This window comes from Labrus mixtus, chromosome 16, assembly GCF_963584025.1.
Source record: "Labrus mixtus chromosome 16, fLabMix1.1, whole genome shotgun sequence".
NCBI classification, from domain to species: Eukaryota; Metazoa; Chordata; class Actinopteri; order Labriformes; family Labridae; genus Labrus; species Labrus mixtus.
The window spans coordinates 4,703,125-4,719,636 of record NC_083627.1 but is presented as its reverse complement, the minus strand read 5'-3'; the positions used below and the strand labels follow the sequence as shown (position 1 = coordinate 4,719,636).

General features: G+C 45.0%; 1 protein-coding gene across 2 annotated transcripts in view; it reads right to left on the bottom strand.

Annotated features, from left to right (window-relative positions):
- hivep1 (HIVEP zinc finger 1) overlaps positions 1–15,021 on the bottom strand; it is a 54,534-nt gene extending 39,513 nt beyond the window's left edge. For both annotated transcript variants that reach the window (XM_061058791.1, XM_061058792.1), the window contains exon 1: positions 14,894–15,021. In XM_061058791.1, coding sequence (XP_060914774.1) covers positions 14,894–14,933 — 40 coding nt within the window. In that variant the 5' untranslated portion in view covers positions 14,934–15,021. The remainder of the gene's footprint in view (positions 1–14,893) is intronic.
- Between the last annotated feature and the right edge of the window lie 1,491 nt (positions 15,022–16,512).

The following is a 16,512-nucleotide window of genomic DNA, read 5'->3' as shown; positions in this document are numbered from 1 at the left end:
CAGATATGATGAAAAGGTCCTCTGATTCCTGTTTAACGCCCACAATCAGAGTGATGAAACATCCAGCATCCTGCTTTCTGCTGATTGATTTTTTTTAACCCCCGACGTCGAGAGGACACTTTCAGGAAACGCAGTGTGGTCAGATTCCTTCTCACTCATTTCAAGACAAACTCATCCCAACACTCAGTTTAGTCTTCCTGTTTTGAAAAGAGACGATTTGACAGATTATTGGCAGCCTAAAACAGAGGTGTGAAAAGTATCCACATTCATTACTCAGGTAGACGTTTAGACACTAGGGTTTAAAAAGACTTCTGTAGAAGTTGAAGTATCAACTCAAGCTTTTTACTCAAAGTGTAAAAGTACTGGTTTCAAAACTACTTAAAGTATAAAAGTAAAAGTAATGTAAGGGGGGAAAAAATGTCATTAAGGACAAAAGCTTAGGCCGGGCCACAGCGTGTCGGAATACTGCTCATCCAACCACAATCAAATTCACTCTATCCGGATGGCGCGATTTATCTGGATAGGGTTTTTGATTTTTTTGTGTGTTTTTTTGAATGATGACAAGCCGGAATGAAAACGGAGTAACGAGGATGTTTTTAAATGTAAGTACAGATAATTGTGTGAAAATGTAAAAAGCAGAAGTAAAAAGTCGGCTGAAAGATAATTACACCAGTAAAGTATAGATACCCAAAACTTCTACTTAAGTAAGGTAACAAAGTATTTGTACTTCTTGACACCTCTGGCCTTAAACTAATAAAGTCATTTCATAGTAAATGAGTATGAATGGACTTGTATATTTCTTTTCTCGTCTTCTGACTTCTCAAAGCACTTTTACACCGCAGGTCACACCGACACATTCACACACTGATGACAGAGGCTGATTCATACACCGCCGACGAAGCAGCGGGAGCAACTTGGGGTTAAGTGTCTTGCCCAAGGACACGTCGGACATGTTGCTGCAGGAGCTGGGGGATCGAACCCTCGACCTTCCGACTCTACCAACTGAGCCACGGCCGCCCCCATGGAGCCGCAACTTCTACCTGGAGTCTCTTCAGATTAAGATTCAAAAGAAGAGAAGATGTTTGTGTTTCATAAATCAATCAAAGGAGTGTAATGATAAAGAGTACTGGAGGAGAAATTACAATATTTCTTAAATGTTCTTTCCTTCAGGTTCAAATCAAAGCAACCTCTTGTTTTCTCTCCAAATACAGATAAAGAGAGGGATGATGATATCTGTGCTGCACAGAATCAAACACACTGCAGTCTGACGTCTGGGAGAACAGAAGTCAGAGGTTGAAGTTTTTTTTTTATCAAAACTAAACAGTCACTTAAGACTGCCACCAAAAAACCTGACATAAGAGAGATGGTTGAGTGTTGCTTTGAGTCACAACAGCTAAAAAAAATAAATTGCTAATCAACACCTCTAAAGTTCCCTAACTTACAATCGTGTTGTTTTCAGAGAAGCAGAAGATGATTTGGCAGCGGCCCCATTAGAGACTATTGTCTCAGCAGTGCTGCATCAACAGACACACAGAGGAAGACGCTTCACTGCACACTAAAACACTTTACCGCAATCTTCTGTAATCACTTCAAATTGCTCTCACAGATCGGAGTGTTTACGAGGGAGGACGACATCAACAAAAGAAGAGAGTCGTTTCTTAAAAAGGGAATGAGATCATGATACGTCTAAACGGAGTAGTGAAAACTGTTTTGTGAATATTCTTTTTTGAAGAAAGCAAAGTGACACGTCCTCCGTCGGGGGGGGGAGGGGGGGGGGGTCGGATGTGTTGCCTCGTTTTGAGTCGCCTGTAAGCAAATCAAGCAGCTTCTGTTCTCCACGAGGCCTCGTCGTTAGTTAGTCATTCTGCTGCCTGATGCGTGTGACGTACAGCTGTGCTCTGATTGGCCGCTGTGTTTGCTGTGATGATGGCAGACGTCCCACGCAGCAGCAGCAGCAGCAGCAGAAAGTGTCAGCGTTGATAAATACAGCCCACGTCCTGCCTGACCTTAAGCAGAGCTAACCTCGTCCTCCCTCATCCACCTGTCCTCTCCTTCATCCTCAACATCTGGTCGCCACGGCAGCAGAGGACGACTTCAGGTCAAGGTCTCCTGAAGGCTGAGAAACTGGAAGCTTCATGATCATTCACACGCCTGTTACCACATCCCAGGTGCATTAGGCAGACTCTAAACCCTCACGCTGAATTCATTAAAATCTATTGTGTCACTGCAGCAAACTGTGTTCATAAATAAATATCAGGGGAGTCAGCAGCTCTTTAAAATGCCTTATGAATCAATGCATGATCTGACCGGGCCACACGGACAATAAGGCTGGAACAAACATGACAGGTTTAGGGGGAGGGGAGGGGCGGGGGAGTCACGGTGGAACCAGAGAGGATCAAAACATCCAAAGTTTTAAAGATTTCTCTGTGATTTTAACGACATGTGACGAAGCAGAATGTAAACAAACTCATCAGGCAGATCAAGATTTACAGAAAAGAAGAAACTCAAACGTCCACTGACGAGACAAAAACATCAAATCTTTCATGTTTCCCTCTTTGTTTTCAACACTTTTACTTACGATTCCCTGTTTTTCTGAGCTAAAGATACAAAAAGCTTTTTTTCTAGATGCTCCAAGACCACTCATGAACTGGGACTTGACCAAGGGCGCCGATGGCCAAGTGGTTAGCTCGCGAGCCCCTTGTCCAGAGGCTGCAGTCCTCGAAGCAGGGAGCATTCCAATTCGACCTGTTGCTCCTCATCTGCATGTCATTACCCACTCTCTCTCTCTCTCTCTCTCTCTCACCTCAAACTTTAACTCTATCCATCCACTCTCCTGTCTCTCCAATAAAGGCACACACACACAAAAAAAAACTTGAATTGGCTCTCTACTTTATCATTTTTTGTAAAGGTGCTAATCAAAACTACCCCAACAACGTCTCAAAATGTCTTGATTTATAAAACTGAAAAATTACTGAAACATTTAAAAGTGGACAAAATAGAAGACACAAGTTTCTTCTGTGATTTTCCCTCACAGTAATTTTTTCAGTTAAAGAGAAAATGACCATGTAAGCAGATCGCATAAATGACAATGTTCAACTTCTGCAGCTGTCTTGTTGTTTACATTCGACAGCCTCAATTTCAGGCTTGTGTTGAAACAGGATCCATAAAAAGATGTCGTCCAGATTTGTTTTATTATCACAGATTTATTAAGAAAGAGGCTCGACATATTAAACTGCATGATGATAAACTTTCCTTGCTTTTGACTTTTTCCTGTGAATCTGTAAACGCTCTTCGTTTACAAGTTAGTTAGAAGTTTCCATCCTCCTCCTTCTCCCCCCTCCCTCCTCCCTCGTAGGAGCTTCCAGCAGTCGGACACAACCAGCAGCACCTGCAGACTGAGACTCATGCTGCTCTGTTTCCCTGGCAACCCCTACATCGGGCTTTGCGTGTGCAAACCATTAAGCAATGCCAGCTCTGCATACACACACACACACACACACACACACACACACACACGCAGCTGCACACACACACACACACACACAGAGAGCGCCCCCACACAACCATCCTTTTAAGGGTTTCCGGCTGCCTCCTTTTCTTTTTTTTTTGACTTGGGCAGATTTTTCCGAAGCTTTTTTTTTTTTTTTTTTGTTTATTTTTTTATGTGTTAGCCCGGCAGTTAAAAGTCAAAGACACGTTTTCCCCACAATCATAAAAAAAAAAAAAAAAGACCCCCCCTGGGGATCAGCAGCCCCCCGTCTCACAGAGGCAGGTTTGTTGGGGCATTTCTCTGCAGATGACACACATCCTCAGTGCGTATAGGAGCAGCTCCCCCCCCCCCCCTCCTCCTCCTCCTCAGATGTGTCACGAGCTTATCTCTGAACAACACGACATCCAGGCCCCAGCGTCAGTCCTGCTTCTCCACCGCAGAGAGACTTTTTCTCTTCCACTCTTCTGGCTCTCTGTGCTGACGCCAGCAGAGGCAAATCCTGCCCCCCCCCCCCCCCCTCCCCCGCCCGCCCTGCTTTTTCCCCCTTGTCAAGTCCTGCTCACCTTTCTAAAGTTGCCAACATCAATGCTCCTCAACAAACTTTCCAGGAAGTGGCTCGTCGGGCCGCAAAAGCTCACCTGCTGAGGTGAAAGGTGTGTGTGTGTGTGTGTGTGTGTGTGTGTGTGTGTGCGCGCAGAGGTCACTGTTCGTTAGCTCCAATTTAGCCGGGCCGGCCTGAGGCCTTCACTAACACTTAACTTTGAAAGTTTAAGCCCAATAATTTGACTGATTGGCCAGCAGGCACAAGATGAAGCCCAGGACGCACACACACACACACACGCGCACACACACACGCGCACACACACACACCCACACACAGTCGGTTTCATGTGACTGCGGGGAGCTCGGACGTAAATGGCTGAGATGGTGGCGAGTGTTCAATAACAGTGGAGCAAAAAAAAACAACAAAAAAAAAAACTGTTAATTGAAGATTTCTTCAAAAATGTGTCTCTGCCTCCACACAGTGACGCTCGAGCACAGGATGAGGAGATGCACCACTTAAAACACACAACCACACACACACAACCTTTTCTGCACACGCGGGCGGCTGCTGTTAGCTCCTGTATTAGTCACCGGCGTCTGATGAACAGGCAGCGTTTGACAGACACTCAAACTGAGAGTCTGCAGCAGTAAACAGTGTGAGGCGAGGTGGGAGGAGGAGAAGCTACAGTGAGACTTCTGCAGAAGAAGAAGAAGAACTCGGAAGTGTCACTGTCTTGTGTCAAAGGGAAACTGAACATCCAAAACTTTGTGTCCAAAACAATATGCATTCAAAAAGTCTCACATTTTTTAATAAACAACAAAGGCAAATAAACGCTCGGCCTGCGCTCAAATGTGAAATAAAAACCCTCGAGGAACAATAATTACACGGACAAGCTGCCAGCTGAAATCCTCACAAAACTAGCCGACTCCCAAATGTGTTTCCTCGTGAACCAGATGTGCGCAGGTGTCGGGGCGGCTCCTCTCTACACTCACCCCCGGAGGGCAGATTCTCCACAGAGCGACCGCCCCTTCCACTGAGGGCCCCCCCCCGAGGTGACGGAAAACACCCACCCACTGTGGGAGACACCTCACAATTAAGAGAGCGGCACAACAAGTGTCTCGTACCTTTTGATTCTCGTGCATGATTCTGTTAAACTCATCTCCAGGTTTAAAGCACTAAAGTAGAGGCTCTTTTTTTTTTTTTTTTTTGTTTCCATCATTTGAAACGATGGAATAGACATTAACCCACATAGCACGATGGCACATCTTCTATTTCATTCACGCCAAACCCTGCGAGGCCATCAACATTCCTCCCTCCCCGTCCCAGCTCTGTGTCAAAGTGAAAGCTGCTCTGAGGTTACCAAGTTAAAACAGACACCCCTGGACTAGTTTCAGCCTGCCTTGTTGTAGTTACTGTTGCTATAAAACCACCGTTTCCCTCCCGCCCGGCCCGGCCCGGCCCGCCTCTGGGAGAGACGCTCTCTTTGTGTGAATCTCGCACACTGTAATTTTAAAAAAAGGGGACTGTACGGAAACACTGGTTTGGCTGCCTGAGCATGACATAACATGTAAAAATCCATTCAGCCCGGCCAGGACGTTAACTCTTTCTTTGCACCTCTGTGGCCTTTACATAAGCATTAAAATCTGACCTCTAACCTCTATTTACACCTTTCTAAATGGCTCAAAATGAACATGTTGAAAAGTCTACTCCCCGTGTTTCTTTCCTTAGCGAGCATTGCGGGAAATATATGGATGCTAACAAGCTAAGCTAACCATCTCCCAATTGGAAAGTAGAAGAACAGGTGACCAGTGGTGGAAAAAAAGAATCAATGATTTACGTCTCTGCAGAAACTGTAACGACCGAATGAAACACTCCACTACCTTGAATAATATCGATTTTTTTTTTCTTGGACTGAATATTTTTGGATGTGTGTGGCATTGTCAAGGACGCAACTCGTGTCGTTTTTTTTAAGGCATGTTGGTGTGGAGGTACTACGTGATGTAGACGTAGGAAAAACTAGATTGTGAAAGAATGAGAGTGACTTCAAGAGGTTGAGAATCCATGAGCTCGTGCTCACCGTTTACATTCTTCTTTTCTACAGTGGTGGTACACAGAAGACCCTGACCCCGGCCTGACAGACGGATTAAAACGGGATTTAGAAGGAAAAAAAAAAACTACAGTGAAGGTGAAAAGACGAGGCCGGAGACAGACGAGGGATCCCGAAAACCTCTCTGACCTCCACTCTGCGGCTAAAAGAAGCCTCAGGTCTCCAGAGAACGAGGGCCACACACACACACACACAGAGCGACAGACATCAGCTCTGCAGTTTATTCTGACCCTGGATATTTAACCAGAGTGAGCGCTGAGGTCAGACGCTCCGGCTGATCATTAACAGAAACCTGTTGTTAGAGACAGGTTGATGCAAATGACCGAGGACGGGGGGGAAAAAAAAACACACCGGCATAGAGACGGAAATCAGATCATTCTGGCTCGTGTGGACGATCACAATAAAACCCTTCAAATTACACATAAAAACATGAATCAGGCTTGATGTTATAAAATACTCTTTATTCCTGTGCTGACTCATCATTATCAGCACAGTGAGGCATGTTGGAGGGGTGGATTCTCCGTCTCCCTCTCTTTATGGGGTAAACGAAACAACCCCCCCCCCCCCCCCCCCCCCTTGTTAAATGCAGCCCCCTTTTCACCGCCGTTGTCCACGATTTGTCACGCAGCGTGAACTTTTTTTTTTTTTTTTTTTTTTTTAATAGGACAAGAGGAATGCAGAGTCAGTTCTATAAACACCGCTGCTGCTAACAAGTCCGGGGCATTTCTCAGGGAGCACTGAAGAGCGACCCACACGGACACTCACAGATGGCGAGGAGCGGAAAAACCGCTACCGGAGGCGCCGCTGGAGGAGTGGAGGAGGAGGACGACGACGACGACAGACGCTCATAGTTTGTCATCTGTTTTCTGAATGAGAGTTTAGACTTTAGATCAACTTTCTGGAACATTCCTAGTCTGCCCCTGAAATCCTCCTGAGTGGCTCGTTCACACATGCACCTCACGGGGGGGGGGGGGGGGGGTCGTTGTTTTTTATGACGCAAAAAAGAACGACGCAAAAGTGGGGGATGAAGCAACAGAGACGACTGTACGACGTTACAATGAGAATATTTGACACTTTCATTATAATAAACAAAAAGAGCAGAGGAGAACTGTCAATGACGGAAACACGATGTAAACGCCACCTCCCGCTCCAACTCGCTCGCGTTTTAACTTTCCTGAATATTTCACACATCTGCTCACCCGACGATACAAAAGAACACGAGATTCATTCTCCACCATCGTTCACACCGTCTGTGTTCCTCAGATTCACGTTCATAAAGAGCTCTTCTGGAGACACTGAACATTAGTCACATGTTGAAACTTTTGATTTATAACAAACACCACATCTTTACTTCTTAACAAATACCTCCGCAGAGTCAAAGTGAAACTTGAAGACACCTGAAGCTTAGACGTATTTTTCTCAGAATTAAAGCCGAGTAGAGAAGAAAACGTCGCGGGTTCTCGCGCAGATCGAGATCTACCCTCCAGTCGACTCACTGACGCTCATCAATTAGATGTCACTTGTAATGTTCCAACACATTAAGGATCACTAACATGTCCGCAGAGAGGACAGTGTGTGTGTGTGTGTGTGTTCTGTCTGAAGGGGGAAACCACTGCGTCTCCCTCCTGAGCTGCTTAGAGACCAGCTGTTTGACTAAAGTCAACAGAGACTCCGAGGGGCTGCAGGAGTTCCTGACTCCCTACATTGATGCCCACAAACTGCGTCATAGGATCATTCCTCACACACACACACACACACACACACACACACACACACACACACACACACACACACACACACACACACACACACACACACACACACACACACACACACACACACACACACACACACACACACACACACACACACACACACACACACACACACACACACACACACACACACACACACACACACACACACACACACACACACACACACACACACACACACACACACACACACACACACACACACACACACACAGGCCTGAGGGGGGGTGGGGGGGGGGGAGGTTAGGAATCAGAGTATTTGCAGTAAAAAAAAAAAAAAGGGCTTAAGAGGAATTGTGAAATGATGGGTTAAGTGAGTGAAAGCTTTGATCCCAGGTAACCTTCATTTTGTTAATCTGTTCAGTTTCATGAATGAATCTGTCCGCTGTCGCTTCAGGGTAAATGATTCATTGAGCACCTGTGCCGGTTTTTTTTTCTTTCCGAACATCTCCGAGGGAAAAAAAAAAGAGACGAGTCAGTGTGCAGGTTAGGATTCCTCTGTTACTGTGTTTACTGTTTGAGCTTCTGATGATTAACATTCAGATCTAAACACAGACAGGAAGGAGCTCAAACGTGAAGTCAAATATCTGTTCGCTCTGCTTCTGAATTAAGTTTGTTTGTATTTGAACACAACAGTCAAACATTAAACATTTTCAATATAATAAAAAACCAGAGCAGTTCACTGTGTTCAGCACTCAGAGCACAAACACGCCCTCAGCTTCTTCTGATGTTTGTCACAGCGCTCTCAGCTGAGAAAAAATGTAAACTTCTGGAACGCCGCCGCGCTCCTCCGTGCCACTTCCCTCTCCGACCAATCACAATCGAGAAGGGGCGGGACTTCTTCTAAACAATAATGGTGAAGTAGAAACTTAACTGACTCGCTCTTTTGTCTTTGTGATATTTCCTTTTCTAAAAACAATTATTAGGCACACCGCGTTCACTACCGAGGGAAGTGGAGGTCAACTGTCGTAACCTAGCAACAATAAGCGCTGCGGCGCTGAGGTCATGATCACTGCAAGCGCAGAAAGCGTCGTTATTAGACACAGGCCCTGAATACTTTAGTGCTCTGTCACAAGCTCCGCCCACAAAATGAACGGGCTGGCATTTCCAGGGAAACGGCTCTGACTAATCATAACACACACACACACACACACACACACACAGACACACACAGACACACACAGACACACACACAGACACACACAGACACACACACACACAGACACACACACACACACACACAGACACACACAGACACACACACACACACACACAGACACACACAGACACACACACACACACACACACACACACACACAGACACACACACACACACACACACACAGACACACACAGACACACACAGACACACACACACACAGACACACACACACACACACACACAGACACACACACACACACACAGACACACACAGACACACACACACAGACACAGACACACACACACACACACACACACACAGACACACACACACACACACACACACACACACACACACACACACACAGGAGTGACAGGAGGTGGAGCACGATGACATGTCGACATAATCTGCCCAAAAAAATGTTGGAATGTGATCACACACGTTCCTTTACAATCGGTTTGTTTACTTCATCTCTGCAGCTTTACTCTTCCTGGTTACTGGTTCAGCAAAATGTTTGTTTACAGTCAGGGGCTGAAATGAGCACCTGCTACCTGCTACCTGCTACATGCTACATGCTACCTGCTACCTGCTACATGCTACATGCTACATGTCACCTGCAGGGAAGAAGACGACGACTGTGGCAGGTAAACATGTGAGGACAAGGTGTTCCTTTATTTATTATTACCTTTATGAAAAAAGTCAGACACACAGACAGACAGACACACAGACAGACAGACACACAGACACACAGACAGACAGACAGACAGACAGACAGACAGACACACAGACACACAGACACACAGACACACACACACACACACACACACACACACACACACACACACACACACACACACACACACACACACACACACACACACACACACACACACACACACACACACACACACACACACACACACACAGAGACAGACAGACACACACACACACACCACACACACAGAGACACACACACACACACACACACACACACACACACACACACACACACACACACACACACACACACACACACACACACACACACAGAGACACACACACACACACACGGTAATTTCCTCCAAATCCACTTTTTAAGATTTTGGTCTAAATTGTAAACATAAATAAATAATGATATCAAGCCTGAAGAACAGAATCACAAATCATAAATAAACTATTGATTTCATTCACATAAATAAAACCTAACGAGGGTCTGAACTCTAAATCTGAACAGGTCAAAGTGATGAAACGTGTTCCAGTTTGTTTGACTTGACGTGATAAACACAAAGCGATCATTACGAGCCTCTTAGAGTAAAGATTTACTGCTGGGCTGTTTTTATTGGACATGATGAGATTAGAACTACTGACAAAGGCTGTTTAATTTGTAGAATTAGATAAAGGTCACACGGGGGTTTTGTTGTGAGTTATGGCTTCAAGAAACGCAAAAATTATACTCAAGAAGTCGTAAAAACTTTCGACGATGAAATCTTTTCATGGCTCGTTTAAAGTTTTTTGTCTTTTGTCTGATTTACTGACAGCAGGCTTCAACACGTGCCCTCCTACACGATCCCACACAGACCAGCGAGAACACCTCGACTTGAACCCGGCACGTTTGAAAAGAAAAGTCATTTCTGGTGGTGTGGTTTATCTATTCGTGTCCCCAGACTGGAAAAAGTGAGCAAAAGTCAAATTTCTGACGACCAACTGGGGAAAATGTTAAGTTTGAAGAGACGAGGTTTCCCAAGAACATCCTGCCAAATCTTTAAAAACACCAGCTCTAGTGGCACCGACGGCATAGTGGGCGACCCAGGTTTGAATCCGACCTGCGGCTCCTTTCCCGCATGTCATTCCCCACTCTCTCTCTGATTTCCGACCCTATCCTCTGTCCTGTCTCTCCAATAAAATCTGAATAAAAACACCAGCTCTGCCTCTGTGCTAAGAGGAGTTACTGAGATGTTTTTAAGCGGAGGAGATAAAGTGTTAACGGCTCATTTAGCTTCAAGCCGGGTGTCTTTTTAAGCATCATGATTGGACGGCTTCAGGGCAGTTTTTTTTTCTTTTTTTTTTTTCTCTGAGTTCCCTGGAGTTGACACATTCACCACAGCAGAGTTTAAGCATGTGATAGCACGCCACACAACTCTCATTTCCTGTGCGAGGAAGGGAAAGCCTATGAGTGCAGGAGAGGGGACGAACTGGGTCAGACGGCAAAAAAAAACAAAAAAAAACAAGAAGCCAAACAAATGTCTCAACAAGTTGTCAGATGATGAGGAAGTGACTCCCCGAGAGAAAGTTCACCAGCACCAGATGAAGCAGGTGACGACGAGTTCAATCGCACACATCGAAGAATCTGCGATGCATTCAGAGACGGAACGAGACTGAAGCTGATTCTCGACCCAGATTACTAAAACATCGTCTAATCATCCAGGTTAAAGATCCTGCAAGAGTTTCTGACAAAGACGTGTTTCAAAATCACAATGAAGAAGAAAACGTGAAATTTGACAAAAAGGCTCCAAATCACTACAAAGACGCTAAAAAACCACAAAGAGAATCAAAACTTCAAGAGACACAAAAAAAAGTAGTAAAAAACAACAAAACACCCACAAGGACGCGATGAACAACCACAACCAGAGCCTTGAACTATACACAGATGCAAAAAGAGGAACTTCCAAAATAAAAAGTACACAAGCAGAGACACAAAGATTCACAAAGATGGATGACAAACAAGCAACAACAATCAGACCTATTTGGTTTTTTAAACCAGGCTGTAAACTCGTTCATTTCTGCTGTAAAAACTGTTTTATGGGTTTTTTTTTTTAAATGGGTGTGTATGTGACTTCCTGTGCTTCTGCAGACAGCCTCTAGTGGACACTAGATGAACTGCAGGATTGGAGTTATTGGATTAATTTTTCAAGACTGGAGGTTGTCCCTTGGTCTAAATATCTGTCGGTGGTTATAGCTCGTTGAAGTTTTATAGCGGCTGATTATTGATTACAGTATATTACTGTAAATAACTTGGGCTTTAAATGTGTCCTGGTACATTTTGAAACATTCACTAATATTATCCCCTCCATTGGGATCTTCCATCCAAATCAAATTACTGTCAATTTAATTGTTTTGAGTGCAGAATTTTTACCCACAAGCAAAAGATAAATCCCCCACAATGCAGCAGCTGCAGTCTGCGCGGTCTGCACGGCGAGAAACAAGGGAACAGTCACCATTAAAAATAGAACCAAGTATCATTTGGCCGGCGTTTCTATCGTCCTCTGTTGGGCGGTGAAACGTACTGTTCTCAAACTTAATTATTTATGTTGTTTGGCCAAGTAAGCTGAATAAAAAAGAAAAAAGAGCACAGGAAGTGTTTGTATGATAAACAAACAAGAGGGCCTCGCCAGCTCACAGACATGAAGACATGTGCGGCGTGTGGAGCGACTGCAGTGATGCACAGTCTCACACCCAGCATGAAACGCTGCAACAACAACAAAAAAAAATCACAGATCTGTGAACTGCAAACGTCTGTTGACACGTAAATCTGTCAATTCTCAACATAACACGAAAATCCTGCAGGCCAATTGATGCTCTGTGTTAACATGGGACGATGCTGCAGCTTCAATATGCTGCCTCAGCCTCCATCACACACTGCTCATACACTCAGTCAGATTCCTCTGTGAGGCCGAGACTTAAAGATCCACCTAAAAAAGTTCCTGTGATTAATCACTGTGATGATCACTTCTTGAATAATTAAACCATGTACCCATCAGATGTAAACAATACGAGCCCCTGATCACAACAAACAACAGCCGCAGACGTTGCTGTGTGTAAACAAAGAGAAATAAATCACATCAGACTCCTCCAGAGAAAAACAGACTCCTGACATGAGCCAGGAGGACGCAGACCACCGGAAGATCTGCAGGTTGCAGAATCTAAATCAATGTATCGTGAACGCACACAAACATGGCCGACAGCAACACAGCTGCCAGCTCAGGCGTTAACCTGCACAAACTACAACTCTGTTTCCTGTTGGGGATTGTCCAAATATTGCAGAATTTTTGTTATTTGATTTGATTCCTGGCAGTAGGATTGCTGCAGTTTAGTCCATTCCCTTGTTCATTGCTTGGCACCAGAACATCTCAACAGACGTCTCGTCTGTGCTAACTTACTTGGCACTAAACCCGTGTCGTGTTGCCTCCGGTGTTGCTGGTTTGAGTTCAGCACATTGAGCAACAACAATACGTCAACAACTTTCCAGCAATGTTTGGGGTTGCTTTTTTTTTTTTTTTTTTTTTTAATGGCATGAAAACAATCTTCAGGAAATCATCAGAACTCCTCATCGCGGCAATTTAAAACGTTCTTTATGATATTTCATCTTCAATTCTCTTATTTGAACTTTTTTTTGTCTTGTTTTTCATCTTATTTTGCAGAGAGAGCAAACGTCCAGATTACAGACTGTATTTGGAGCTGACTTCAGTTCCACATGATCACATCAGCACTGCCGAATACAAATAACGAAGTAGGCTCGCTCAACTTTCGACCGCACCATCAACACGTCTCTGCCCCACTAACACAACATTACATAACAGTTCTTTGTAGCAGCCGGGCTGGCAGGGTGAAAGTCCTTCTAACGTCTGGTTAACACGACCTCAAACTCTGGGTAACGTCCCGACAAGTTCAGGAGAGCAGCACGTGATGTGTGAAGGGATGTTGACATGCCTGACACAGTTAAACTATGACCATTCACCTATAACCCAAAAAATAAAAAAAGAATGAAGAAACAGAATCTGCACTGCGAGTAGAGTAGTAAAAGTTATGTGGTTAAAATAAAATGTCATAATGTGGCTGTGGAGTTAGTGATGCTGAATTTTTCAGAGAAGCTTGTGAATATTTTAAATGTGGAATGTGCAAAGTTTTACACATAAATACAGAAGAAATCAAGTTCATCCTCTGTGAATGTGTCTCTGAGTTGCACTCAGCTGCTCCAGCTGTAACTGTTGTCTGAGCCGTGTTGACATGAGGGGACGACCTTGTGTATAAAAGCTGTTTGAGTCAAGGACTAGAGAAAAGAAGAAGAACACACTCACTGCTTGTTTGGATGTCACGTAAGTGTCTTTAGATCATTCTGTGTCAATGTATGCTCAATGTGAAGCTATGAGCTAACTAAAGTGTGCTAACACAACAACGCAGGCCACAGGGGATTACAGCTCGAGCAAAAGGACAACTTTGTCCACTGATTAATGGAGCTTAATTATGGTGCGTTCTATTTGATAACTCCTTCATGTGAACGCGAGTGGAGGGGGGGGGGGGGGGTTTGGAGGTGTGTCGCTGGAGGAGAGCGGAGGCTTCAGAACAGCGGAGGTGTCACCAGACAGCAGTTTGTTTTGGTTTAGTGCTGGTGACTTCTACTGGATCAGAAAGTGGCACATTCTTCTTTTAATGTTGTTGTTTTTTCAGTCTGTTAAACTCAGTTGAAACTAGAAATTTAAATTTGGAGGTCCATTTAAGTCACATGGCCCAGAGTAACCCTCCAGCCTTGACTCTCTGCTCCTGATATGTCCTCTCTCTCTCTTCGGCTGTCCTATTTTAATGAACTTTGATGACTTCATACATATAGTTAGATGGGTTTTCACACAAAAAAAAAAGGCTCGAGGAAGGAAATCAAGTCACCCTTCAATCCAAACGCCGACCTTATATCAACAATATGAAGTGATCCAATCACTGAGTGGTGTGAAGAGACAACTGAGCACTTCCTCTTCAGACTCGAATCAACAAAACCCACCGAGACAAAGAACCCAACGTGTACATGATCGCGGGGAAACTCACCTTTTAGATTCTTGGGGTGGTTCTGCTTGGTGCGCGGCATCTTTTCCCGCCCCTCAGTTCACAGGTGCATCTTGGGGAAATGTGGATCTATAGAGTCGACTCCTCCTGAGCCACAGTCTCGGCTGCATCTACAGAAAAACACACACACACACGGTCATGGTTTAGAACGTGGAGTCAAATAGGCCGCTTCGCTTTTGCTTTCACTGTGAGAGTCCTGCACCGAGTCTACTGATTGAGTTCATCCCTCAAACAGGTGCCTCTGCCGGCTTCTCGTTTCTCCATCCTGTGATAATATGCAGTGCGGCTTCGGGCTGCTGCCTGTCAGAGGGAGGAGAGGAGGTGTGAATATGTACCCCTCATATCAATATAACCTCTGCAGCAGCTGCTATCTGCCACTCTGATCTGGAACAAAAAGGACAGGAGAGGTGGAGGATCCGTTTCTGTTTACTGTGAAACGTCTGATTGACATGTCACCGGCTGATACAAGGGAGCCCCCGCTTCTCCACTTTGACGACTTGTCAGCGCGAGATGACGAAACGACGCAAACAATAAGGGTCACTGTGCTGCTGCCGGTGATGAACGCTGCCCAGGGGCCAGCTGGGCGGCCCACACAGAGGTTATACTATCAGAGAAATCTCCCTCCCCCCCCCCCAACCCACGTTGAACTTAAGACCACTGCAGAAAGTCAAACCAGAAAACACCACCTCCACAGGGGAAATGTTTTGCACTCTGATCGCTTTCGATGCCCTTTTAACAAAACAAAAGATCAGAACCCCTCAATGTGAGCCTCATGCAAATGTTTGCTTTGTGAGGCAAGAAGGTGGGTGTTGGAAGTTCAATGTTACCAGGATGTCAAACCCCCACGGAGCTGCATGCCTGATGTGCAGAAATAGGCGCAAAACAGAAACTCACCTCTCTGCATAAAAATTAAAATCACATCATTAACTTGTATTTTTTTTTTTTTTTTTAGCTTTCTTACCCTTGCATCATCTCCACCTTGTCCCCACAACACCTCTATATACCCATGCAATGCACGGTGCAGAGAGCAGCAGCAGCAGCAGTCCTTCAGGAATCATCCTTTGTTTCCCCCCCTTCACCAATATTACATAACACTTACTACAACTGGATGATGATCCCCCCCCCTCTCTCTCTCCATACAGTTGGTACATGTGGCGCTAGAGCAATGACATCATCTCACGGTGCAAGTCGGCTGCATCGGGTCGCATGATAATTAAAAAACACACACACACACACACTCACTCACTCACATCACACATCCAGGTGATAGGAAAAGACGATGCACTCCTCACCTGGCTCCCTCACTGACGCACAATCCGGTTTCGATGCAGGTTCGACGGTGCAAGAAAAAAGGCGGAGAGAGAGACGTGCACATTTCCCTCTGGCGTGTTTTGTCAGTCCGTCTGCCAAGCCTGTCTGTCTGTCTATGTGTGTGTGTCTGAGGAAACACCCTGATACTGACCCGAAGAAGAAGAAGAAGAAAAATAACACACACACACACACACACACACACACACCATCAGATCCAAGCCAAAAAAACAAATGTGCGCCGTAACGCTATGCGCTAACGCTGACAGGCTGCTGTGTGTGTGTGTATGTGT